Source organism: Anas platyrhynchos, chromosome Z (genome assembly GCF_047663525.1).
Source record: "Anas platyrhynchos isolate ZD024472 breed Pekin duck chromosome Z, IASCAAS_PekinDuck_T2T, whole genome shotgun sequence".
NCBI classification, from domain to species: Eukaryota; Metazoa; Chordata; class Aves; order Anseriformes; family Anatidae; genus Anas; species Anas platyrhynchos.
In genome coordinates, this window is record NC_092621.1 from 10,427,879 (window position 1) to 10,454,045 (window position 26,167).

The 26,167-nt window shown below is 40.4% G+C and overlaps 1 protein-coding gene across 4 annotated transcripts in view; it reads left to right on the top strand.

Annotated features, from left to right (window-relative positions):
• UNC13B (unc-13 homolog B) overlaps positions 1-24,493 on the top strand; it is a 212,014-nt gene extending 187,521 nt beyond the window's left edge. For all 4 annotated transcript variants that reach the window (XM_072030926.1, XM_038170586.2, XM_038170582.2 and 1 more), the window contains 8 exons: positions 206-358; positions 2,853-2,976; positions 9,737-9,793; positions 13,924-14,004; positions 14,360-14,507; positions 19,865-19,957; positions 21,081-21,240; positions 22,506-24,493. In XM_072030926.1, coding sequence (XP_071887027.1) covers positions 206-358; positions 2,853-2,976; positions 9,737-9,793; positions 13,924-14,004; positions 14,360-14,507; positions 19,865-19,957; positions 21,081-21,240; positions 22,506-22,791 — 1,102 coding nt within the window. In that variant the 3' untranslated portion in view covers positions 22,792-24,493. The remainder of the gene's footprint in view (positions 1-205; positions 359-2,852; positions 2,977-9,736; positions 9,794-13,923; positions 14,005-14,359; positions 14,508-19,864; positions 19,958-21,080; positions 21,241-22,505) is intronic.
• Positions 24,494-26,167: the final 1,674 nt, after the last annotated feature.

Genomic DNA, 26,167 nt, shown 5'->3' on the forward strand with positions numbered 1-26,167 from the left:
TGGTAGGCTGTCTGTGGATGGTGTGCATAAGGAACTGGATAGCATGAATCTTGGTAGCAAATACGGTAAGTAAGCAGAAAACTTGAGGGAGGAAGAATATGTAATTGAATACGTAGTTTATGGATTTGCAGTGTTTTTAACGTATGTAAGATAGCTGATAGCTCTGCCACTGATAATCTTGTTTTTACTTCTCTTACCTGCCCAGCTTTCAGACTCGTATTGATGAATGTGTCAAGCAGATGTCTGATATACTCTGCCAAGTGAAAGGGACAGGAAATGTTGCCGCTAATGCCAGAAACACAGTTGCACAAGATGCAGATAACGTCCTGAGGCCGTTGATGGATTTCCTGGATGGAAAGTAAGCAAGTATTCAGATACACATTACACATACAGTGCATCAGATTAGGAAAAGGATGGGGGAAGGAAAAACAGCTCTGTGTTCTTGGGTATTTCTTGATATGTCCAGCCTGTGAATTCTCATGGCTTTTCTTCCAATATCTGCGTTTTTCTCAAGGCATGTATCATATCTTCATGCACTGCCAGAACTCACTCTGTTCCCTTTCTCCCTCTGGCAGCTATAGCAATCGGCAAACACGCTGCTGATCAGGTAGTGGAAAAGGCTGAGGCATACAGTAAACTCTAAATATTCAATTTGTGGTTTTCTCCTATACATATGGATACTGTGGCCAATTAGCAAACATACTGCAAAACATACTTGCACACTTGATACATGCACTGCTCAGTGTCACAGTCATATCAAGAGTGTGTGTTCTAGCCATACCCAGTGTTATTCTGACTAGAAAATGAACTTCTGAACTAGGTGATGTACATAAGTTTTCTGCAAGTCAAGCTTGGCGTAGGTGAACTGCAGATCCATTGCTTTAATTAACTGTTGCCATTAACACATGATTCAGCTGTTCAGGGACTTTCTGTTGCTAATTGCACATAATTCTTTTCAGCTAACCCGTGGCCTACTAAGAGAAATAGTTTTTGATCTCTATAAAAGTTAAAATTCTCATTGATGCACAGCAGTTCTTTATTTTGAAAGATGTGGCCAAAGATTTTCTTAATAAAACAATGCTGTGGGAGATGTGAAGGCTTAAAAGCATAAAAAATAATTTTCTTCTTTTTTTTTTTATTGATCATCCCATCTTTCTTTTCAGTCACTATGTGGTAAGTGACTCTTTGCAGCAATCATTACATCTAGGAGCCCTCTCATTTGAGCATTTTCCATGCGTGCCTTCAATAATCCTCAGAAGCCATCTTCCTTTGTATCAGTAGGAACCTGGGATGCTATAGGCTTTTCATACAACCATGGAGCAAGTCATTTTGATAATAATCCAAGCCTGGAGTATTTTCTTTACTCCTCTACAGAAGGAAATTCATTTTTATTACCTCCTGCATCTTACCCATATCAGTCTTGTCTCTGTTGAATTTTGCTCATTTACTAACTGTAGCAGACATCATCTAAAATAAGATGTTACAGTGTAGGAAAGTTGGCTATCATCTGTGCACTGCTACTGGCTGCAGAATTCCTGTTTTATAGCTCTCCCAGTGTGGTTAGTAAATGCTATTGAAAACACTTGTTGGGATTTGAAGAAGAATCTTGTTTCTTGGCCTTTTTGGTAGCCTGTACAATAATAAAGGAGGAATAAATAGGGAGATAAAGTATTTTGCTTTATGTAAAAGAGAATAAATACATGGCACATGATGGGTGGTTGTTGTGGTTTAACCCAGCTGGCAGCTAAACATCACACAGCCGTTCGCTCACCCTCCCCCCTCCCTCTGTGGGATGGGAGGGAGAAACGAGAAAACTGAAGCCTGTGGGTTGAGATAAAGACAGTTTATTAGGACAGATAATAATAATAGTAATAATAGTAATAATAATAATATGTACAAAACAAGTGATGCACAGTACAACTTTTCACCACCCGCTGACCGATGCCCAGCCTAACCCCGAGCAGTCTGGCGCCCCCACCCCAGCTAGCCACCCCTATATATAGTTTAACATGACGCCAGATGGTATGGAAAACCCCTTTGGCCAGTTTGGGTCAGCTGTCCTGGGTCTGTCCCCTCCCAGCTCCTGCTGCACCCCTAGCCTGCCCGCTGGCAGGACAGTGAGAAGCTGAGATGTCCTTGGCTTGGTGTAAGCACTGCTCTGCAACAATTAAAACATCAACATGTTATCAGCACTCTTCTCATCCTAAATCCAAAACATAGCATTCTACCAACCAACTCTGGAGGAAAACCAACTCTGTCCTAGCTAAAACCAGGACAGTGGTGACTGCAATTGCAACGAGATACAAGTCCAAGAAATGCTTTGAGGTGGTTCTGTAGGTTAAGCATACAGGGACTTCAACAGCTATCAGAGGCTGTGCATTTGCAGGAACTTCTGTATAACAGTCTGCGAAGTATTCATTTAGGTTTTCAACAAAGAATAGTATAATGAACCCCTGAAGATATGAAACCATTATTCTGTATTTGTAATTTTTCCTATATATTGCGTAAGCCCCATACAGTGGGAAGTATCTTAAATGGAACCAGCTGAGTGGTATCTGTTCTTATTTGGAGTATTCCCAATCACCATAACCTAGTGATATCTTCCATAATCCACAGGTCAGTAGAAATAACTGAGATCAGAAATGTCAATAATCCAAAGGTCTTCAACACTAGAACTCCCAGGATGTAGGGAGACCATACTATATGAAAAAGGAAGATTTCTTTTTACCCTTAAAGCAATCATTATGAGAAGCTGCTTTGGATGGGGCATTGATTCTGCCATACACATCTCCTTTTTCCTTGCGAATAGCATTCTTTGAATTTGCTCAGTTCTTGCTGCTCTCTCCTTACAGCCTGACGCTGTTTGCGACTGTGTGTGAAAAGACAGTGTTGAAACGGGTGCTGAAAGAGCTCTGGAGGGTGGTAATGAATACCATGGAGAAGCTGATTGTGCTGCCTCCTCTTACAGACCACACGGTAAAGCATTTTCTCCTACCTGACTCATAGCAGAAAGTGTTGCCATTCCCTGTGTAACTCAGCTCTTTGGCCTAATGAGTCATCTGTCCAGGTAAATTTGTCTGCATGTAGCCTGCTCTAGGATGGAAAAATATATCCAGTAAAGTAAGACAGCAGCTCTATTTATAGTGGGGTTGCAAGACAGAAAGCACACTCTTTTTTGAAAAAAAAAGAAAAAAAAGAAAGAAAGAAAGAAAGAAAATCCATGATCTAAAAGGAGTTGTCATCAGGTATATCGAATCACACTGATTAGGAATTTGCAGTCCCTTAGAGAAAGTTGGTTTTAAGGGCTTATTTGGTAGTTAGTGATGGCTTCTTGGCATTAGATCAATGCCTGTAAATACTTTTGCCTAATTATTGTCATGTGTTGGTCAGGTGTTCTTCTGTATAGATGTGGTTAATTTGGGCTTCCTTTTTAATGACATCTTCCATAAGGTTTTAACATCAATATGGGTTGGCATGCTTTCTGTGTGTCTGGTGTTGGGGAGTTGGAAGCATGTCCAGATAGTTTGCCTTCAAAGGCAGTCTTTTTCATATAATCGTTCAGCTGTGTGGATGTGCTGGATGAATGTGTGTCATGAATGTAGTGACATTTTTAACAATGAAAGATTAACCTCTTTCCTACTTTTGAGAAACCACGGAAACTGATTAAATGTCAGTCATGCATGCCCAGCTGCTCTGGGGGATGACACTTAGTTGTAGGCAGTGTGAAGTTTGGACTACAACCTCATTATCTGGAGATGATCCAGAACTTCTTTTCATCTATGTTGGAGTGAACTTGTGGTCTGTGGCTAATTTATGCTGATTTATTTCATCCCAGTTGTGGGTAGGACAATAGTAGTTTTCACTATTCAGCACTTGCCTACATAATTTGAGTGGACTTTATGGGTTGCAGCATATAGAGAAGTGATGCTAACCTGCAATTTGCACTAGGTATTTCTTGCTTCAAGAGAGGGAAGGCCTTTGCCTCTGACCTTGATGATGACAAACTAAACAGAATCACTGAGACAGCGTGCTGTCATGCCTCCTAAGCACCAAATTAGCATGAGGTTTAAATTTGCTTAAGACTGCTTGCTCTGAGCTCAGATTTTGAGTGATTGTTTCTATTTCCCCTTTTAATTCATAAAGGAGGAAAAAAAAATTGAATTGATTTCCCTTTGTTGAACTGCTGTAAAAAGTAATTTTTGATGGGGTCAGGTGCTAAAATGCATCACGTAAGAGCAGCATTATTACAACCCTTCAGAATTGGAAGCATTTAGATCAAGGGCCTCAGAGAACCAGGGAGGAGCTGCTTGAGCATTATTGTGGCTAGTTTTGAGTTTTAAAGGCAGAGTGTGATTCAGTGTTTGTGTCATGAAGAAGGCAAGAACTGTGATCAGGCAATTCTTCCAACCTGTAGGATGTTGCTATAAGCAATTTTTTTTTTTATTTTATTTATTTTTTACAAATAGTTTCATGTTGCCAGCACTTCAGCTTCAAATTGAGAAGCTCTTTTTATGTAATGATGTGCACCTTCAGTTTTCTTAGATAATATAAAATGTTCATGGCCGGATTTTTAGCTGTATAATAAATTATATCACAGTGAGGAGGCTTTCCTCCCTGTCCTCAGCAAGAGAAAGCCACATGCTACCTCTGAGTGTTCAATGGACCACAGTAGGATGGCATCCCTCCTAAAAATTCTCTGCAGCCTTTAAGATGCAGGGGATATTGATGGTAGAAAAGAGTCCCTTTTCTGGAATGTTTAATTTCTCTCCTTTGTGTAAACCTGCTGGAGATGTGGAAGTGTTTCTGATGGTGTTCATGGAATGCATACTCTGGTAGAATCATAGAATGATACAATCAGTAGGGTTGGACAAGTTCATTACCCAAGGAAGAAAAACCTGAACTTTCCCCTTCTGCTCTCTGCTGCTTCTGGAAGATTTTGTGTAGGGTATGACTGAGATGAGACAGCAGTCAGGTACTGCCAGTGAACGATGCATTGGGGTTTGGGCAGTTTTATGGCCTGATACCAATGACGTGAGATGCTGGTGCCTTAATAACTTTCAGATGACTGGCTGCTACCTGTCTGAGTATTGACTGGCTGTGTGTTGTGAGATTAGTAGCAACATGATCTCCAGTAATTCACAGAGCAGTTCATGCTTCACTTGTTTTAAGTAAAGATCAACATTTAATTGAACACACTTTGCCTTGGATGAGTGGATATGCAAACATAGCTCTCTGAGAATCCTTATTTTGGGGTTCAGTGCACAGCACTTGGGGATATTAATGAGTTAGATATATATTTATTTCTCCCTCCCTAGTTAACATGGGACTATAGTATTTCATCAGTGGCTGTCCAGGTCAGTGAAGAGTTGATTAATTCTCGTACAACTGATTCCTCCACAGCCTCTCCTTTATTTACTTCACACAGTACACTGCAGCCATTCATGTGAGGCTCCATTTGTGCTTGCTCCTGCTGTGCTTTTTTCTCCTCATCAGACTTTTCTTCACTAAATGAGAACATGGCCCAGAATAAGAACAAATTTGGTTTAAGCTGCAGACAGATTTTACACGTGACTTCCAAACGGGCTGTTCATTAGGCTTTTCTCTGAGCAATGCTAATCCAGAGCAATACTCCAGTGGAGAGTATGTCTGTGAGAGGTTTTCTGAAACCTTTCTTAACTTGTGTTAGTTTAAATCTCTCCCTTTTGCTAGCTGGGGGCTAAAAAAAGAAAAAAATTACAAGACTGCCTCTGTGATGAGGAGAGAGTTTTCTTAGTCTTCACTGAAACAATGGTTTGTGAACTGTACACATGCTCAGATCTCTGTACCTAGAGGAAATTATTGTCCCTTTTTCATTCCCACTTCTAAGCTTATGTTTTCAGTGTTTAATATACCATGACACATTCAAAAAGTCTAATTTTTAATGGATAGTAGCAAATTATGACTTTTTTTGAATTATCTTAAATGCTGTTAATAAGGGATCAGATTCCATTGTTGTTGAATGTATGAATTCAAAAGATTTGAGAAAGGAATGTACAATACCACATAAAACTTCCTTGCACTTTTATGTCTCAGAAAATAAGTCTGAGTAATAATACATCTTCCAAAATAGGGCTGGAATTCAAAAGATTTGCAGTAGGCTTTTGTTTCTTAACTTTGTCAACTAAGCAGTAGAACAGTTAAACTGTAAGAGTTTGAGTCTCATGGAATATAAATCAGTACATTTCTGGCTTCTAGCAATTATACTTGAGTCAGCTGATGGTCCTTCTCCAAGTGCTTTTGCTGGGGAAAAACAAATTCATACCTTTAACACTGAATTTAAAATCTCCATGTTGCAGACTACAGATGTTTTTCAGGTTTCCAAAAAGTTTAGGAAGGTATAATTATTGTCATGGGAAGAACCAGGCAAACCAGCACTGTCCAAAGTCTGTCCCCTTTTCAGCTGTGTTTGCCACAGACCTAGGTAGAAACAGTTTATAGGAAAGTCTTAATTTTCCTTCATCTTCAATCCTTAAAATTTTAATTCTATCGTGGGCAGTTTTTCTCAAAATGACACAATATGTGAGTGTAGTTGTTTTAATTCCCTAGAGCTGCCCTGGAATAAGTGCTGTCTGTAAAGCTTTGTAATGTTTTCCATGAATAAATAACTTTTTGAGAATCTTGTTTACAAGAATGCTGCTTGGCAAAGAAAGGAGCTGTCCAGATTTTCATTAGGCGTTACCAACATCGATGACAAACTCCATATAACAGTAAAATAACTTCTCCTTGCAGACACAGTGACAGAGATTGGCACTGATTGATGAGGATGAGAAAAATGGTCAAGAAGAACTGAAGAGCAGTTATCAGCTTTGTTCCTTGAAGTGTATCACATCACTGGGTATTGCTCAGTGTTACTGACCTGCCCTCCTTTGAAGCCTGCGGCAGGGAGGCTATGTGCCTAGGCTAGTTAATGTTCAAATGTGTGTATGTATATATAGGGTGGGAAAAAAAAGTCCAATGAAGGCTGAAGATCCTGAATCAAGAAATATTAATGTTAGTGTGCTTTGAGGATGCTCACTTGATTTTTTCAAAGTCTAGTTAAAAAAAAAAAAAAGTGTTTTTTTTTTTCTGCTTGGTCACCAGGCTTAAGAACCATGTTTTAAGACTTGTAAGTCAAGCAAGCTGTATGATCAATCGCACAGAACAGCAGGTGCATCTGACAGGATTCACTGTTGGGTACCAAAACATTGGATGAATCCATGCCCCTTGGATTATTTGGTATGGTTCACAGTGAAATCTCTCTTCATTGCTCCTGGAATGCAATAATTGCCCTATTTGCTTGCTGTAAATACATAAGATTTTAAACTCTTTCAGTTTTTAGAGAGTTGTAATATTTTATACTGTCCACTAGGTACTGGCAGCAAGTGAAGCTCCCAGTCTCATTTTATAAGCTTTTCTTTTTGGATGCATTATCTATGCCTGCTTTTTTTTTTTTTTTTTCCTTAAGAGTTGTGAATTTAATCAGTTTTCAAGAGCTTTTGTTTATCTATGAAGTCAATAATGTTCATTCTGTATTGATTTCTATTCAGACACAAAAGGTTGAGGAACAATGAGGGTTAGGTAATGGTTATGGATAGAGCAAATCAAGATGTTATCTGATTTCAGGTCACAGAGTCTTTCAGTTCGAGCAATTTCAGAAGCTAAAGAAAAAGTATCTCATCTAGAAATTCACTTCTGGATTGCTGTTGTAATGGGGAAAGGATGTCCAGCGTCCCTAGAGCAGCTCAGTCTTCCCACTATTACTGTAACAAGCTGTAAACTGCCTCTGCTTTTCTTCTGTACAATGATAGCTGCAACTTCTAGTGACAGGTATAAAGATGCTTTTCTACTCAGGGAAGCGCATCAGTGGGGCTGATCTTAACTTTTAATCCAACGAAAAAATATAAAAATGTTCTTAACAAAGATTTCTGCAGTAGAACCTAGTTCATGGGGTCATCTCTGCAAATACATTGTTCCTTCTCCACAGAGTGCTGAGTTAAAAGGCAACAGATGAGTAAATACTGAAGAATGCAGCAAAGAAAACAAGCTAAGTGCCACAGTCAGGGGCAAAGGACAATATAATAATTCTGGTCTCGCGTCTTACCATGTTAACATTTCAGGGATTTGGGGATGAGCAATGTTGATAGGCAGTTGTGGTTAAGTAGGAGGATGAAAGGCTATTGAGATAAGAAGGGATAGTAGAGGAAAGCAAAGGAGGACTGTAGAAAGAATTTATTGGAGACCTTCGGGGAAGTGTGGTCCTTATGGAGCCAACAAGCAGTCCCCAAAGATGACGATCTGTATCTTCTCCCAAGTGTTTTCCTGAGCAGAAAGACCCTGCTGGGTGGAAAGTGCCACCCACAAGCGTGTCTGATTGTCCCTGAAATCTTATTTCAGGCATTCAGCTGGGACATGCCTTTTTTAAGTGGTACCTGTGGTGGCATTTACACCTACTTCTACTGCTAGCCCCTAATGACTGATTGCAAGTGAGGAGAGCCAAAGATCATATCTGAGAGAACATCTCCCCTGACATACCTAAAGCTTTCCTGAGACAATAATGGAAGTGACATTTAAGTAGGAAAGAGCCCATAGCTTTTTGTGTAGAGGGCTGAAGCAGAGAGCAAAGTTTCACAATATGATGGATGAACAATTCGTAGCCAGAATTACAGTAGGCTGGGGTTTTATTCCAAGTGGAGTAATAGACAGACAGTTGTGACTTTTTGAATAAAAAGTCAAGTGTAGATCAATGAAAGAGAGCAAAGTGGAAGAAAATAAATTCCAGTGCGCCCCATAAAATGTCTCTGGGAGGAGAGGCAAGAGAAATGACATTGGTTGTTTTTTTCTTCTCACTTAATTTTGGGCTTAAGTCCCCAGGCAAAAGGAGTATTACACAGGAGAGAAATACTGTGGTGTGAAAAAGGAAAAATATTTTTGTTGTAACCATTACAGGGAAAGTATTTGTAAGAATATATAATAAGAATCCTTTATTCTAGTGTGTAAGTAGCTTGACGAAAAAAATTCTGTCATACGGATTTATTGTCCCTTTTTGTTTCTTCATTGGTCACACAGCATCGATAAGCCACAGTGGGGGAAGAAGAGCTGTGGCCAAGCTTTTGATGTGTAGAAGTGATGCTGTGAATGAAATCCAGTATATATTTACTGGATTTATCCAGTATATATTTACTGGATTTCATTCACCATTGTCCCACCTGAAGACTGCTCAGATCCAATTGTTTCTGACCTGAGCTATGCTTACTCCTACCCTATTGATTGTTCTCTACTTCCACAGAGAGATTGTCATCAGTTGTGTGTTCTTTGCTTTGGACAGTCTTACCCAGTATTTATTTATTCAGGTGTATTTGGACTTGACTTGAAATCTAGAGGAGTACCTGGAGATGAAGGTCAGTATGCTGCCTTCACCCCCAGCCTGTGCAAGCTCTTTGAGGGTGCATCCCCTCTGGGTAGGTGGCCACTGCAAGCAAGAGGAAGAAAGCTAGCAGGATACTGTGCTTTTAAACAGCTCTGGATTTGGTATATACAGAAATGCCACGTTTTACACTAGGTAATAATTTGGCAAGGAGACAAGTTGTTGTGACTGGCCTTGCAGCGGTTATGTAAAGTTCTGTCTGTGAACTGACTTGACTTGCTGAAAGGAAAAATATGCAAAGGTTGTGTATAACGTTTTTTCCCTCCTTTCTTCTCTAACTTTTTACAATCATAGGGCACACAGTTGATTTTCAGTGCTGCTAAGGAACTGGGACACTTGTCAAAGCTGAAGGTATTGTTATGCATGGCTTGTGTTTGTGCCCTTGTGTTTAACCGTAGAAGTGTAGTAGTGCATAGCATGGCTTTTGCTTCCCGTGGTCTGTGGCTGAATGCAATTATAACAAATTGCTTTTAAATGCATTAAATGTGCTTTTAAATGCATTCTGCTAACATTAGTATTGTGTTGAAATGAAGTGCTAAATTTTATTGTGGGTTTAATCATCAAAGCAGTTTATTTCTTCCATAGATACAGTGATCTGCTTGGTATATCTATTAAAAATGAAAAAAGTAGAGATATTGATATCTGGCCAGTTCCTCTGTATCCCCTTTTATAAAAGGGAGTCCCTTATGTGATCCTGATAACAAGATATTGGTCGGAAAGATGCCTGTGCTAGCTATTGATGAATTATAAGAACTGTTACAAAAATAACTGCTGCTTATGGTACAGAGCCTGTGTCTGTAAATTCCTTCTGCGTGGGCTCTCTTTACAGGCAAGCTGGCATTTAGCATGAAGGCTATGTTGATGTGTTTTGACACTGCGTGACGTGACAGTGCATGACACGAGCATTACTAAGTGCACGCCACCTCATCATAAGTCAATCAAGCATTAATTCACTGGTCACGACAGGAGTGGTATGAAAATAGTGATGCTTTACAACATCCAAATTGCTGGTTTGCATTCAAACTGTGGTTTGACTTGTGCTACAAAGGAGGTGTTGTGCAAGAAGAGGCCTAAATCTGAAGCGTCACAGTGCACAAATTGTGCAGCAAGGAAGATGGCAACAAATGTGAACTCTGTCTTGGGGGATGATCAGGGAAAGTTTCTCATGGCCAAGGGCATTATTCTACGTGATTAGTGCAATTTCAGAAAATGTTCATCTCTTCCCATGATATTTTCTGTCTTGTGCACTTATTGCAGTTGTCCTTACATAGCTATCTATTTCCCTTGCCCAGCAGACATGTTTTACATGCACAGTTATGATTCAGGGCAGTACACAATTCATTTAAGGTAGTGCTTATTAGAAGTCCTTGTAGGGATCCGGACATGTCTTGTTAGATGCACGTACTCTTTTCCAGCTACATTTTGAGGCTGCAACACAACAGTTAACCATGGCATAACGTAAACCGTTCAAGTGTGGCTCCCAAGGGGAATAGCTGTTATCTGTCACTAGTGCTGGTGATGGCCCTGTGCACTCCCACAGCCAGGCTGTCCTCCCTGGTGACATGGTGACTCTAGAGGATTGCACCACTTCCTCTGTTTCCTGTGCTTACAATGCTTCATGTCACTTCCATGGTAGAAAAGGGGAGAGAGGCTCTTTGTAACCAGACTGGAAGAGTGGGAGCTGGACCACAGACTCTAACTATGACTCCATCTTTCTGTGAGTGTCCCCTTCCCTTTGAAAAACAGCAAAGGGCACCTGGCATTTGAAGGAGAAGCCATCCCTGCCCTCGTTGTGCACATCTGTATTCAGAGGATGAGCTCTGAATTTTCCCTGTTACTCCTCCCAGGTCATGAGGTCAAGTTTATGCAGACAACTGAGAGTTCCTGTGAATTTCTTGTGTTCTCGGACTTAGTCAGTGACATTCACTCTTATCTTTTACTTCCTCCCTATTCTTTCTTTACTGGAATTTCTTAAAATATACAAAGTGCCTTTTGCCAGGAATGAGTTGGAAGCTTTGCCTTGTTCCATTTGCACTGGTCAGATCAAGGCCAACCCCAGCAGCAGCTTGTCTTCAGTTCAGTTACTGTAAAGCTTAACCTTGCTATCTCTGGACTGCATTTTTAGAAATGCATGTACGCATGGAAATCAGGCAAGCCTTGGTGTATTTTCAAACTTTATTTGCATATCCACATATAGGACGAAAGCAGCACAGGTGCACAAGATTTTATATGTGGCAACAAAGCTCTATGCAAGTGTGAAAGCACTCTACTACCTGAATTCTGGGGACCGTTAGCTCAAACAGATGGTGTGAACTGACACAGTCCAAAAATTTCCAGAAGAGTAAGGGTGTTACAAGAGTGTAAATTGTTTGGGTTTGTGTAAGCATCAAGGGTGGGTTTTTTTGGTCCTTTTGTTTTTACAGGCATGTACAAGCTAATGGGGAAAGCATGAATAAATAGCTCTTCAGAGCCCCTCTCCTGTGCATTTCACTAAAAGCCTGGGAAAATTACAACATGGATTTGAAGCCTTTATTTGTCTGAAATAGAATGGTAGGAAAAGAGCGCTAGTGAATCAGGTAACTCAGCTGAAAACTGAACCTGACAGACCTGATGAGCACAGGCTCTTGTCCTGATGACAAATCAATTTCCCAGTGCATTTTAAAACGCTTGGAAAACCAACCATAAAACTAGCACCTTGGTGCCAGATATCTGCCTCCCATTTATTATCAAGCTCCTTCTGCCTGGTTTGCTTTAGCGCAAACAGTCTGCTCCTGCTGCCTGCCCTGCAGAGCCAGAAGCTGGAGCAGGGAGCAGTAGCCTCTTCTCCTTTGCCCTGCCCCGAGGGTAACCAGCCGAGCTCCAACTGTGCAGGTTTTTCTGAGAGTACCTGTGTAGAATACAAAGATGAATGTGAGAGACCAGGAAAAGATTTTGATGACTTCCACTTGCAGTTACGTAATGAATTGATGTAAATATTTGTGGCTTGCAATCTGGAAAGTGCAAGGTAGCACACTGTACAGTCCTTTATAGGAACAGTGTGGGATGAGCAGAGGGCACGTACACAGGGGAATGACAGTCGTGGGCTCTTCTATGTGTAGGTGCAAGTATTACCAGCCCAATCTCGGGGGTATTTTTACACAATGTGTTGAAGTAAATGACACCAGGAAACTCTCTGGAAAGCAATGGTATCTTGCTGTGCAGCAACACCACGGACACAGTCTGTGTGACCACTCAGAGCAGGAGTGAGCGAGCTATTTAGATGTTTAAGAGAAATATGCTGACCACCTGGTTTCTCTTGCAGAATGGGTAATCTGGCATGCAGACCAAGAAATTTATTTCAACAGACATGAAAGCCCCTCTGCCTTGGGGGCACAGCTACCCTGACAAAATAAGCCTCTCCCGTGAAGTGGCCTTGGGTGCTGGCTGATTGTGCGCTTAATCTGGCTGTCAGACAGAGAAAGAATGTTTTACCCTCTGTGTACCGAAGTGTGAAGCCACATCATCTTCAATTGAATTACTCCCAGTTCATGAAGAAGAGGGAGGAGAGCTCTTACTCCCTGAAGGACAGCTTGTTGCAACAGAAGATGCTTTGCATCTTACCAAATGTGCAGGAATCACTAGGCTGCAAGATGGCCAGCAGGCTTATCAGTGTGAAACACACACAATGCCTCACACTGGGCTTGCTGTGCTCAGAGACTATTCAGTGGACATATCTCTTGGGAAGTATCTCATATCAAAGCAGGGATAAGAAGCCTTTGCCTGATTTGCCTGTGTATTTTTCAAGAATGCCTCAATATCCAGGCTGCAGCCAGCTGATCTGATCCTCCAGCAGACCAAATAGTTAGAATCTGGGTTTGTCCAAAGCTTTCACTTCCTAAAATGTTCAGGGGTTCTCTGAGACCTAGGCTAAGCATCAGAGAAGAGCTTAGTGAAATACCAAAGTATGATAGCCAGGTAGGAACCTAACAGGGATATACGCCTACCGCAGGGAAGGCAATTTCTTCCCAAAGAGACAACTTTTTCTTTTAGCAAAATAATTTTCTAAACCATATTGCTTGTTTGTTTTGCTCCCTTTACACTAGTGATATGATAAAGTAGTGACCTTTGTAGATGGAAGAAATAAAATCCACAAAAAGCATCTAACAACTTTGCTTAATATCTGATTCTCAGAATTACTTGCTTTGGGGGGTGTTTTGAGAGTTTTATTGTGGATGCTGTAAAATGGCAGGAGTAGCAAGTAGATTGCTGTTTGTATTTTCTTAGAGACAAACTGATTTTGAAATCATCTCTTATCTTTATACATTCTTTTCCTTATTTTTCTCTGCCTACAAGTGTGTTTGTTTTCAAGTTAAGCCATAATGAACGATTCTGAGATTCCATTAAGTAGCCACAGCATGAATCCAGAGAAAGGCGATACTGGGAACTCCTTTTCCTTTAGTGTCTGATGGAATACTAATACCAATTATAACGATTGTTTGCAGGATCATATGGTGCGAGAAGAAACTAGGAGTCTCACTCCAAAGCAGTGTGCAGTTTTGGATCTAGCACTGGATACTATCAAAGTAAGTGATCCCACTTCTTTCTCTGTCATTCCCTTGCTCCACATACCCAGTGCTATTTGGGAGGATAGTGCCTGTCCCAGTTTAGGAGATGGCAGGAGTCTGCTGCTGTTATTACAGCTAGTAAGACACTAGGTGTAACAACAGGTAGGTAGTCAGCATACTTCAGTTTAAGAGTTTTGGAATAGGAAAGCCATTAGCAGTTGGTATCAGCTGGTCTGCCTAGAGCTGGGCTTCAAGTACAGAAACTGTGTTGTGAATTTTGCCCTTCCCAGTCTGTGCATACAGTAGACTGTAAATATTGGTTGCTCATTGTGATTCTTCCTCAGTATTTTTCCTGTTTCTTTTTTATTTTTAGCAATATTTCCATGCTGGTGGGAATGGTCTGAAGAAAACTTTCTTGGAGAAGAGTCCGGACCTGCAGTCACTGCGCTATGCTCTCTCTCTCTACACTCAGACCACAGACACTCTCATCAAAACCTTTGTCCAGACTCAGACAGCTCAGGGTGAGACTTCTGTGTTGTTGACAAAGTTGAATGGAGCTATCTGCTCTGTTTGCCTGTGCTCTGTCTTGTGCTGCCAGTTTGTAGAATGCTTTTGGCAGTAAGATTTCTGGAAATGTGACAGCTCAGAGCTTTTGAAACTAGTAAAGAGGGAAAATGGGTTATTTCCTCCTCAACATCTACATTTTGAGAGAACAGAAATATGTGAAACAAGTCCTGAGGGGGTTTGTGGTCTTTTTTTTTTTTCTGCAGTTCTCATGTAACAGTCACGTTTCATGAATTAATGTGGGTGGGTGGCTTAGACAAAGTGAGATGTGAAGTTACTGTACTGAGACTTAGGCGGTGGTGTGAGAGACCATTTCAGCAAGACATCACTGCAGAAACTATTTGGTGCCTATGTCACAAGCCAGTTGTCAGTAGCACATGTGGTTTTGACTAATGCTGATTGACAGCAATGTGATGAGTCAGTGCTACATGCTGCCTGTATAGGGAAGAGTTTCTTACAGGAGTAAGGACAGCACTGGCTTTTTGTTTGCAGTCAGTACAGGATGTATACTAGCTGGATGATTGCAAGGCACCACAACATTTTAATATGCTGCTGGGATGGGTCACCGGAGTCCTTTGTTTTTCTCTGAGAAGTCACAATAATAGTGCTATTTCATTGACTGAGAAGTGGTAAATAGTTAATTGCCTCCATCTTCCATTACTTTCATAGAAGTGTCTCCAGACCTTTGTATAGAATAGTTTAACCTATAGTCAGGGTCCTCCACTGGCTGCCTGTGAATCTAAGGGAAAAGGGGACAGATACCTAATATAAGTTAGGTCAAAACTGAAAATGATCTAAGTTTTCAGGCTGTTTAGATAGAAGCATTGGGCTATTACATCTCAGCAACAAAAATAAAACTCCATGGAGGGAGTCTTTCTGCAATCTTGTTGTTTGGGGGATAGTGTTTCCTTCAATCTTCCCAAGCCTATGCGAGCTGATGACCCCACAGATCATATGAACTCTGCCAGGGTATTGATGCACTAAGCCCTGAAATCAAGGGGAAAGCACTCCCTAGCCAACACACCCTGGTGTGTGAGTGAGACTGCTTGGTATTGCTATTCCTCAACCAGTGGAGAAGGCACTGTGAATTCTTAGATACAACAAGGCTTGTTTTAAAGTGAAAAGTTGTTGAGTGTATTTTTTAGGAACTGAGTCATCCTTGCCTTCATCAGCATAAATATATACTTGCTTAGGTTGAAGCATACTGCATTAAACTGCAGAAGTTAACTTACAAGTCAGTATTGCATTTGAGAGAAATGTCCTGTAACTGCGTCCCAGCAGAGCAATGATGACATCCAGTGGCCAGACAGGTCAAAGACTACTACAACAACAAGGGACTCCAGGGTCTTCCTGTTGCTTATTAGAGTTAGACAAAATACTTCTTAACTGGGAGCTTGTGTACACCATGCATTTTCAATCTTTGCTATTCTATGGCAAATACTTCCCCTGATATGCTCAGACCACGAATTGAAGCTAGTTTTTTAACTAGGTTGTATTACATTGACATGATGAGCTGGGATGTAAGGATATGTGCAGCACCGCTGTTCTATGCTCCATTCTAGAGTTATGGGTGTTTAAAGTCAGAGGAAGAAGATGCTCTGTTGAAGTTGGAAAGTGGCAAATTTGAAGCTAGTATGACAAAGCAGTTTCATGTAGTACATGAAATTGACGGTAAAACTGCAGTAAGGGCAAGCGTTTAGCAGCTATACAAAGAGAAATGAGTGTAATCTGAGAGCAGTAGGAGTGTACAGAGCTGCTACAGAAGAGTGTGTATTTGTTTTTTTTTTTTTTTTTTGTTTTTTTAAAGAATCTTAGAAAGAATAAGCTCTAGCTTTGGTATATAAGATGCATGCATTACAAAGCTACCAGTTATGTCACACAGCTGACCGATGACATTTGTGGCTTGTCTGATCTGTTTTGAGGGACAGGTACTGGGCATGATGAGCCAGTGAGCTGGTCCAAATCAGCATCATCTACATTACTAGACTTGAGAGTTTTGGGCCCTGTTTGGGGAACAAAGGGCTGGAGTTACACCACCTAATATCTGTAATGTCAGCAATGGGGTATCTCTGAGAAAAGAGTGACTTGCTCCTGAGGTTGGGGCTAGAAAAGGATGTTACTTGCATACACTTCTGAGTTACCACAGTTGGTAGAATAGTTTAGAGATCTGCACATGCATTGGAGGGACAGAATAGACAGCACGAGTATTTTCAGCTGACATTTGCTTTATAGAGCTCTTTCTGACTGATGTTTTCGCTTTGCCTAAGTCAAGCTTCCTGCAAGCCTACGGGAGGAAATAGCTGCATGCAAAGCTGTTTAAATGCTGAATGTTTGCCTCTCCTACTCCATCGCTCAATAGTTGCACCTTCCAGTTTGTGAGTTATCTATCTTACTGAGCAGGCATCTGTGGCACAATGCTGTTAAACATTTGTTCCGCAAAGTTGGATCAGAGCTTGCCGTGGAGTTATGCCAGCACAGATTCTGTTATTGTTTTATCCCAGACAATCCCTTAGTTGCAGACTTGGGGCTGATATAGCAGATTTAAGAGGATATTTTGTCTGTTAAGAGCTAGAATATTTGTCTTGCATTTGTTTAAGTGACGCCACTAATTGCATTGTAATTCACACTCTTCTCTCTCTGTCCTGCTTGCTTCTTGCCTTTTGAATTCATGTCTTAGTGCATGATGGGAAAGGTATTAGGTTTACCGCTAATGAGGACGTTCTTCCTGATAAGGGTATGTTCGAGACTAATGTTGTTACCATAACAACATTAGCCAACTGCCTTGCTTTTGAAGTCATCTTGCCCGTGCTCAGAAACCTTTTCCAGAGACCCATTCCCTGTAGCTCCCTGTAGAAGTGAACTTTCACAGAATGCTTGCATCCCACAGACAGAGCCATGGGTTGCACGGTGTGGGAGTCTGTACCCTGCCTGAGAGCCTGTCCTGAAGCTTGAGATTTATTTATGGGATGTGAAAGCTGTCTTGAAAATGGATTGTATTTTGAGAGATGCTATGGACTTGTTTCCCTACCCTTTATTGCTGTGAATTGCTATTTCAAGTCTTAGACTTGCATGCTTATAGTCTGCAGAGCTGGGCTACTGTAATACATGGTAATGTACGATATGCATTCAAACCTGGGGCCGAGCTTGAACCATCTGTCTTGAAAGGTAGCCAAAAGTCTGGGTGTTTAGGAGAACCCTAAATTAAGTCTTGTTGTGTTTCATCTCTCAATTTATTTTCTGCTGTCTGAAGTCTTTTTGTTGTCTTAGGTGAAATATGTTTGTAAGACATTGCACGAGCTCAGTTCTGCAGTTTCACCTTCCAGTATCACAACACCAATGAAGCTTTCATGTCTAGATTTAAATCTGCTTGCCACTAAATGTGCAAGCATGTGTATGAATACAGTTGTACGTGATCAGAATATTTTCACTGGCTGTTTACAGATATTTATTAAGTAGCTTTGTTGTCTCTGTAAACGTATCAGTTAATAGAACAAGCTCTTGGTGTAAAAAAATGAGAGTGAAAGTAGAAGAAAAAAAAACAGTCTAAATTTTGTCTCCCTCAAGGATAATGGGATAGTTCTGCTGAGACTCCTCTGAAGCATCAGTCTCATTCATAACCCATTCATTCCACTAAAGATCAGTAAAATGAAAATCTCTGTGTTTGGCAGCTGATGTTTATTAGATTGCTCAACCTGATAAAGTTGTTATGCATATATATATATATATATATATATATATATATATACACACTGCTGGTAACCTTGTCTGTTCCCACAGAAAATGCTGACAGCAGGAGTGATAGGCCTGCACCATCAGATGGGTCAGGTCAATAATTAAGCCTCCTGATTTTAAAGCTCTATACTTAGATACAGAAAAGAGGGAACACATCACTACTGAGTGAAGATAAAACAGTACATTCAAGATGATGTACAAATGTTGCAGCCTACAGGCTGTCTGTTGTGCTCAGGTCAGGAATGAGAACCTACCCCTAAGATGATGAATTGAGATTGTTGTGTTTGCACAGATACTTTTACTCCTATATTAATGTGACTTTCACTGCCTACAGTTCTTCTGTGCCAAGTAATTCTCTTCAGAGAATTGCACAGATTAGCTCTCAACCTCCTGTTTTCTTAAATGAATGTTTTTGCTGCCTGCAGACTGTTCTTGTAAAAGTTGACATGTTAGATCTATCTAATCAAAATGTTTGTTTAATGATATCTTTCAAGCTCCTTATCTTGAATTTCAATCAAACACACCCATTCTTTCACTTCATAATGCATCTCAGCCTCAAAATTAACAAAATAACGCTGCTCTTCTTAGGTATCCAATTACCCTGTAGGTATCCCAATTACAACTGCATTGCTAATTGTCAACCTTAGATCTGACAGTTATCAAAGAGAAAGTAAAATCAATCTCACTATCTTATCAAAGAACTTAATTTTCATTTTGCAAAGCAGTCTTCTGTAATTTATATGACATCTTGATTTTCCTAACCAGATAAATGTCATTTCCCCATATTGCATGATAATTACGGTTAAAAGTGAAAATGTTGAAAACACCATCATACAGGAATTGTAAGGTTCATGTGATGTTCTCCTGCTGTTATTACGTTACATTTTCCTCTTTGAAAACTACATTTCGTTTTCTCCCTGCCTATCTGATGAAGAGAAATGAGTATGCAAGTTGGGTGCTTCTTTCTAACAACAGTTAAGGGATTCTCATTATCTTCTGAAGGGAAGCAGGTGGGGGCAGTCAGGATGACAGCTTTGATCTGATGTACAGCATGGAGACATTATTGGAGGGTGAGACTGCACTATGGCTCAGTGCAAATCACTAATATCTCTGTCTCGTTATTTTTTTCCCTAAACTACTTCTATGTTTTTTTGTTGTGGTTTATATTTTTTAATTTGTGTCCTTACTTCCATGAGCTGGTGGGAATGCTGATGCACACCACTGGAATGCCTGCATGCATTTATAACTGCTTGGAAGGAACCTCTGGAAAAAAACATTTTTCTCTGAGGGTCCATTGTCAAGTTTTAGGTAGCTTAAATTCTTTTTAAATTCTTACTGGTATTCTCAATAGGATGTCATTCTTACAGTGAAGTGCAAAAAAAAAAAAGTTAGTGTTTATGCTTGTTGGGCATGCAAGCCTGTTGTTAATTGCATTGATGTTATATTATCAGGGCTGACTGAAAAGCCAGCTGTGGAAGGTGTCCTGTGAAAATGCTATTGTCTGCTGAGGCCACATGGCAAAGATGGATGCCAATAAGCAATAATCTGTGCATGCATGGGGGGTGTCAATTTTCTTCAACAGGCTCTGGTGTAGATGATCCTGTGGGAGAAGTGTCCATACAGATCGACCTGTATACCCATCCAGGAACTGGTGAACACAAGGTCACAGTGAAAGGTAGGACAAAGCATGTGTTGTGCTTGGGCTCTGTTATTGGATCAAGGCAAATTTTCCAGTTGGAAGGCATTATATTTCTGTGTGAGTTTGCAGGGTGTAAATCCAAAATTGTTTTTCGGTTTCACATAAGAAACATGTAGAGGAAGAGTAAATGAGCTTGTCCAGGCCAGTGAATGACATGGCAATGTACAGTTCCGTTGTTTATTGGCAACGATACATGAAGTAAACAAAAATCAGATGATGGCTCTCACCAGACCCCACAGTTTAGCTTGTGCTGCAGAGAACACAGCAGCATGACAGAGTGATGTTGCAAAATTGCTCAGTGTAAACCAAGAAATCACTGAGCCAGGAAGAGTTCAGTGTCTCCTCTCCTCCACCCTGAAGGCCAAATTGATCCCCAAACTGCTGCTCTGAAAATAACCAAAGCAATGATTCATCTCAGGCTTCCTCTTCCTCCTTCATCTCCTTTGCTTGAATACAGCATATTTAACTACTTTAATTTCCTCTAAAGATATATATAAACAGCTCTCCAGGCCTCCTTCTACTGGATAAATCTATACTGCAATGAAAAAGCTGACTTTTACAGCTATTTTCTATGTTTCAGTGTTTTCCTGCAATGACCTGAGAGAGAATGAGAAATAAAGAGCTAATAATTGTGGTTTCTGAAACCACCCACAGCTCATATGCTTTGTTTGTCTTACCTGCAGTCTCATTTTTCTTTTCAACAGACTTCAAAATCAGCCCCCAAAATGCCCTGTTTTTTCTCACTCCACAGTCGATCTAGAGTTAAGCACTGGACTATCAGCGCTGCATGAATACCTGTTTTTCTCGACTCTGCATATGGCAAGAGCAATGTGATGTCCCAAGCGTTAGATTCCCTTTACAGAACTTACACAGGAGTAAAAAATAAAACAAAACAAATGAAGAAAAGAAAATAAACAACAAACACATATTCATACTACAGGATAATCCCGCCCATAATGTGTTGGGAGGCATGCATGTTTTGCGTTGGACTTGATCCTCTGAAACAAAGAACTGAAAGGACATCAGATCGGAAAGATGTCCAGAGCAATGGGAACAAATGAGCTTTTATTCTAAAGCAGGTTGTGACTCTCTTTTCCAGTTGTGGCAGCCAACGACCTGAAGTGGCAGACATCTGGCATGTTCCGTCCCTTCGTCGAAATCACCATGATTGGGCCCCATCAAAGTGACAAGAAGAGGAAGTTCACAACAAAGTCAAAGAGCAACAACTGGGCTCCCAAATACAATGAAACTTTTCACTTGTAAGTGTGAAAAATAGCCTGAGGATCTGATCTGGCAAGTTTAGATGCAGAGGACGGTTAGTTTTTTCCAGTGTCCACAAACAAACTGCTCAGGACCCAAAGGAGCACTTGAACCAGCAGCTTGGCCCAGTGTTTGGTGTCTTGGCAGGAAAAGCTAGATGATGGGAGTTTTTGCTGTGGGTGGGATGTGATATTTGTTCTTTACAAGCAGTCTTTTGGCCACTTTCAGAAAAGCGTTGTGCGCTGTCAGCATATTTGACCATGCTACATTATTTTAATGAGCTTTATATCTGTTGTTGATAGAGTTGAGGCTAAAAGTTCATTATGCATTTTATTTTTTTTTTCCTCTGCATGTGTTTTTTATCCCAACTTGACTTGTGGGACATGCTCTGTGAACTTGTGCATCTTTGTTTCCAAGGTTACAGCCCTTGGATCTGGTAGCAGTTGCAGCCTTTCTCAACGCTGACTATTGATCTCTTCTTATTTGGTTTTCATTATTACAAAGAAATCTTCCTTCTTGAAAGGCTCAACAAAAGGAGCTACAAACTAGTCTTCGCCCAGCTGTACAGTAAAAATGAGTAAGTCTAGGGGGCCCTGCTTGAGCAGGGGAATTGGAGCAGCTGATCTCCAGAGGTGCCTTCCACCCTCAACCACTCTGTGGGTCTCAGAATAAGAGAAGAGGTGACCAGAAAAAAGACTGTAAATTTCTCAGGGGAGAGGGACCGGCCACATAATTTTCGTTTGATGTGGGAAAAGGCAGGCTTTCTCCAAATGAAGAGATCTTTGTGGCTTTTTTTCTTTGTCTTTTAGCTTTAGAAACATCAAAAAGGTTGGGGATGTATTTCTATTAGCTGTTGCTTTAATGGAAGGTTTTGAATCTTTAACAAAGACTTCATCCAATTAAAATATTAATTACTGAAATGAAGCAATACTTAGCAGAAGCAGAACTGTTTAAAGTTGTCAGAGTTGAAAATCTATTAGCATGGCTTTAATGTTCTCTGCTCTGTTCATTTCACAGTTTAACACACACACGCATGCAAAAGCAAGTTGGAAAGGGTCGTTTCTTTTCTCTCTTTAAATAGCCAGGTTGTCTTTATCAACTGTGAAACAACGAAAATATGCATATACCATATGTTTTACTTCTCTGTCTGGAGTTTTGTAGAACTCATCTAGCACTCTACTCAGCTGCTGACTTCTTGTTTGTTTGTTTTAAAGGTATTGATATATTCTGAGAAGCTATAAGTAAACTCATGTATGTTTTTCAGCATACTGGGGAATGAAGATGGCCCTGACGCTTACGAGCTCCAAGTCTGTGTGAAGGATTACTGCTTTGCTCGAGAGGATCGAGTATTGGGGATAGCAGTGATGCAGCTCAGAGATATAGTGGACAAAGGAAGCTGTGCTTGCTGGTGCCCTCTTGGGCGCAGGATTCACATGGATGAGACTGGACTTACAGTCCTGAGGATCCTCTCTCAAAGAACCAATGATGAGGTTGCCAGGGAATTTGTGAAGTTGAAATCTGAGTCCCGTTCCACAGAGGAAGGCACCTGAGCTCAGCTGTGTAATGTTCCCTTTTCTCTTCTGCCTTGTGCCAATATGTGCAAGTGTTCAACAATTCTCTTTTACTAATTACAAAAGGTTTTTTCATGTTGTCTTTGTCAGCTCTGATAACGCACGTGTGCTGTACAGGAAACAATCCATCAATCTGATGTGAATTATTTATTTTTTAGTAGCTGGGTAAAACACCATAGAGAATGAGACAATCTCTTCTTATTTAAGATGCAAATTCTGCTTTGTGTATATAAATTATTTTATATTGCAGGCTGGGTATGCTGGGTTTTGTTGATATGCAGCACTGTGATTTTATCCTCTGAAGCTGGCAGATGTTAAAAAGGCTCTACATAATCACACTATGAAACAAACCAACTGTATGGAAATTGGGAGAAGAAGAACGATTTGGGGTCTTGGCAAAGCATTAAATTTATGCACTGTGGAGCTGCCAAAGAATGTTCTTGCACAGATATTACACCAGTGTCTCAATGTGACACCTCGGTGTCTGCTTAAAACAGCAGCAGCAAATTTCTCTGAAGATGTACCCCAAATAAATTTATGACCATGGATGTGCTGCTGTGAGCATGGGCATCACTGAACAAGTGCAGAGAGGTTTAAGGTCTTAGAGCAAAAAGCTGCTAAGACAACACATGAGGAGCAGACTGTAGCTGCCCTGCCATTGGATCTAAATGGTGTGTCTCGGAGAATATAAATCCCTGTGTGCTGCTGGGGATCCTGCATCACCATGGGGGTGCTGTAAGCTGCTGAACTCCACAAGTCATACTTTGACTACTGTGACCGACGTGGTAAGGAAGGGAACAACACTAGAGCCATGACAAATAATATGGCTGCTGTATTTTTCCACTTCAATATTCTTTCGTTAGTTGTGTGTGTTTTGTTGTTGTTGTTTTTTTTTTTAATAATTTAATACTTGCAATTTTCCTGTAGCATTTTGTTACCTTAAGTAGCTGAGACCATTCCTCACTATGAAACCAGACATGATGGCTTGTGTGGGAGAGAACAATACATTCTCCCTCTGCAAGCACTCACTCTTGAGTGCTGGTGAAGGGGCAGCAAGTCAATTTGGTTCTGATCTTGAAGCTGCTGTTGGCCATGCCGCGGCTGATCCATGCTGATTGTCATTAATCTGTGATTTAATGATACCATTGAAAATATTTTTGCACTATCTTGAAGAAGCATCCTGGTTTTGTTTTCTTGAAAAAATGAAACACTGTTCTGATTGCAGGGATGTCAGAATTTCTGACTGAAATTTCATAAAAAGGAAGGTTCGGAGTAGTGATTGTAACTGAAGTATGTTTTTTTATTATTTTTTTCTCTCTGATGGGGATTTTTGCTATTTCCAGCTGCCCTTGTACTCTGCAAAGTGTAGCTGGAATGAGCCAGTCCTTGCCCATAAAGTACTGTAAACTGTCAATAAATTAAGGACTGCGTATTGAATGACTTTTTTTGTATTTTATTTTCTATTTTCTCTGACACTTGTACAGCTGTATGATATGACTACTGTATTTCATGGGCCTGCTTCATAGAGTTCAGAGACTGCACATCTGCTTTGTTCTTGTCCATGGTGTATTTATAATAATGCTCTTCAAAACTTCACGCTATTTGTCATGATTTTGAATAGCTGTACGTGCCATTGTTACAAGAACTGTTAGTACAGTCTTTAATAAACTCTTTAGCAGCATTTGGAGTTGTCTATTGAAGTGTAACTGTAATTGGATTTGCTAAATCATGTAGGTTAGAATCGCTACTGCATCTTTGCAAATTACTCTCATTTAGTATGTAGTTTTTTCTTCAGTACTGTAGATGCCCAGCATGGGGTATGAGCTAGACAATTCCCTCTTTCTCCATGGTGGAGTGCCTCTGTCTTTGACATCTTTTCCTCAAGTTCGTGGCTTCTGATAGAGCACTGAGAAATCGCAGGAAAGCATAGAGAATAACTTATTTCCTTTTGTTTTCCTTTCTTGCCTTTAAGTCAAGTTTCCTTTGTACTCAGGTAGCCTCCTGACGGTGCTAAATGGAAAGACTCAGGCAGGCAGTACAGTACTTTACAGGTAACACGTGAAGAAAAAATAATGTATACCGAACTTGATTCGTAGCTTTCAGCCTGATATGAGCATTAATACTGTGTAGATGATGTTGATGAGATGAAAGAATAAACCTTCTTGTTGTCAAGTAAATTACTCCCTCTCATTTTTTGGGGATGCTGCCAGTTTCAAGCAGACAAGCTCAAATAACTCTGAGATTGATATTTCATGATGATGCAGGCCTCAATTTTTGTGTTCTGAGATCTTTTCCTTGGGTAGCATGCTTAGCAATGTGACTACATGTAACTCAGCTACCTAATGGTCCAGCATGTAGCTGCATTTCTGTTTCTAGCTTCATCATGGGGGGAAGTCACTGAGTTTGATGGTACAGCACGTGATATGCTGTTTAAAGCACAACTTCAAAGCCCTACTTCAATACAGTTAGATGGACACAAATTTCCAGCTCATTGGTATGTTCACCAGTCACTGCTTCAGGGAGCGCTGCAGTGGAGAGGAATCAATAAAGAGCTATTCAAAGGAAAAGCACTGTCTGTATCCAGGGGGAAGAGGCCTGGGCAGGGCAAAAGGTTTGGCTACTTTTAATAGAGCTGGGAATCCAAGGCTCCTGAATATATAGCTTATCCACCAGTCTGGCACTTGTCCTGCAAACCAAGTTTGTGAACTTCCTAATCGCAGAATCAATTTCCGTAAGTGTTGCTTTTGTAACACATTTGTCTGAAACAGCCCATTTGGGATTGTTTCCTGGGTCTACATTCATTCTTGACACTTTCAGATTGTCTTTCCTGCCTGAAAAATCATGCAGACTTGAGCTGCAACCACAGGCTTTTCTCTTGTACTTGTGGCAATAACAGGGTGTTGTGCACGTGGCTCTCTTCACTCCGTCTGAACACTCCCCAAAGTGACAGTTGGATGACACTGTGTGTGTGTGTAAAAAAATCTACACATAATAAATATGTTAAATGGATATATTTTATATAAATATATAGGACTATTATATTTACATAATGTTTATGTAACATTATGTAAATGTTTATATTAATTAAACAGTATGTTTATATTTAAAAAACAAACAAACAAAAAAACAAACAAAAAAAAAAAAAAAAAAAAACAACAAAAAAAAAAAACAAAAAAACTGATGTACCTGGGATGGAAACATCGTGACAAAGATGACAAGCACCATTAGTGGTAACTTGCCACAGATTGCAGCAGGAGTCTGTGGAGTGTCACAACACTAACTTCAAAAGGCACAGGAAAGGGGTGAGAGATGAGCTGGATGCTGAAGGCGCATGGGGGAATTCTGCTGCTGGTCT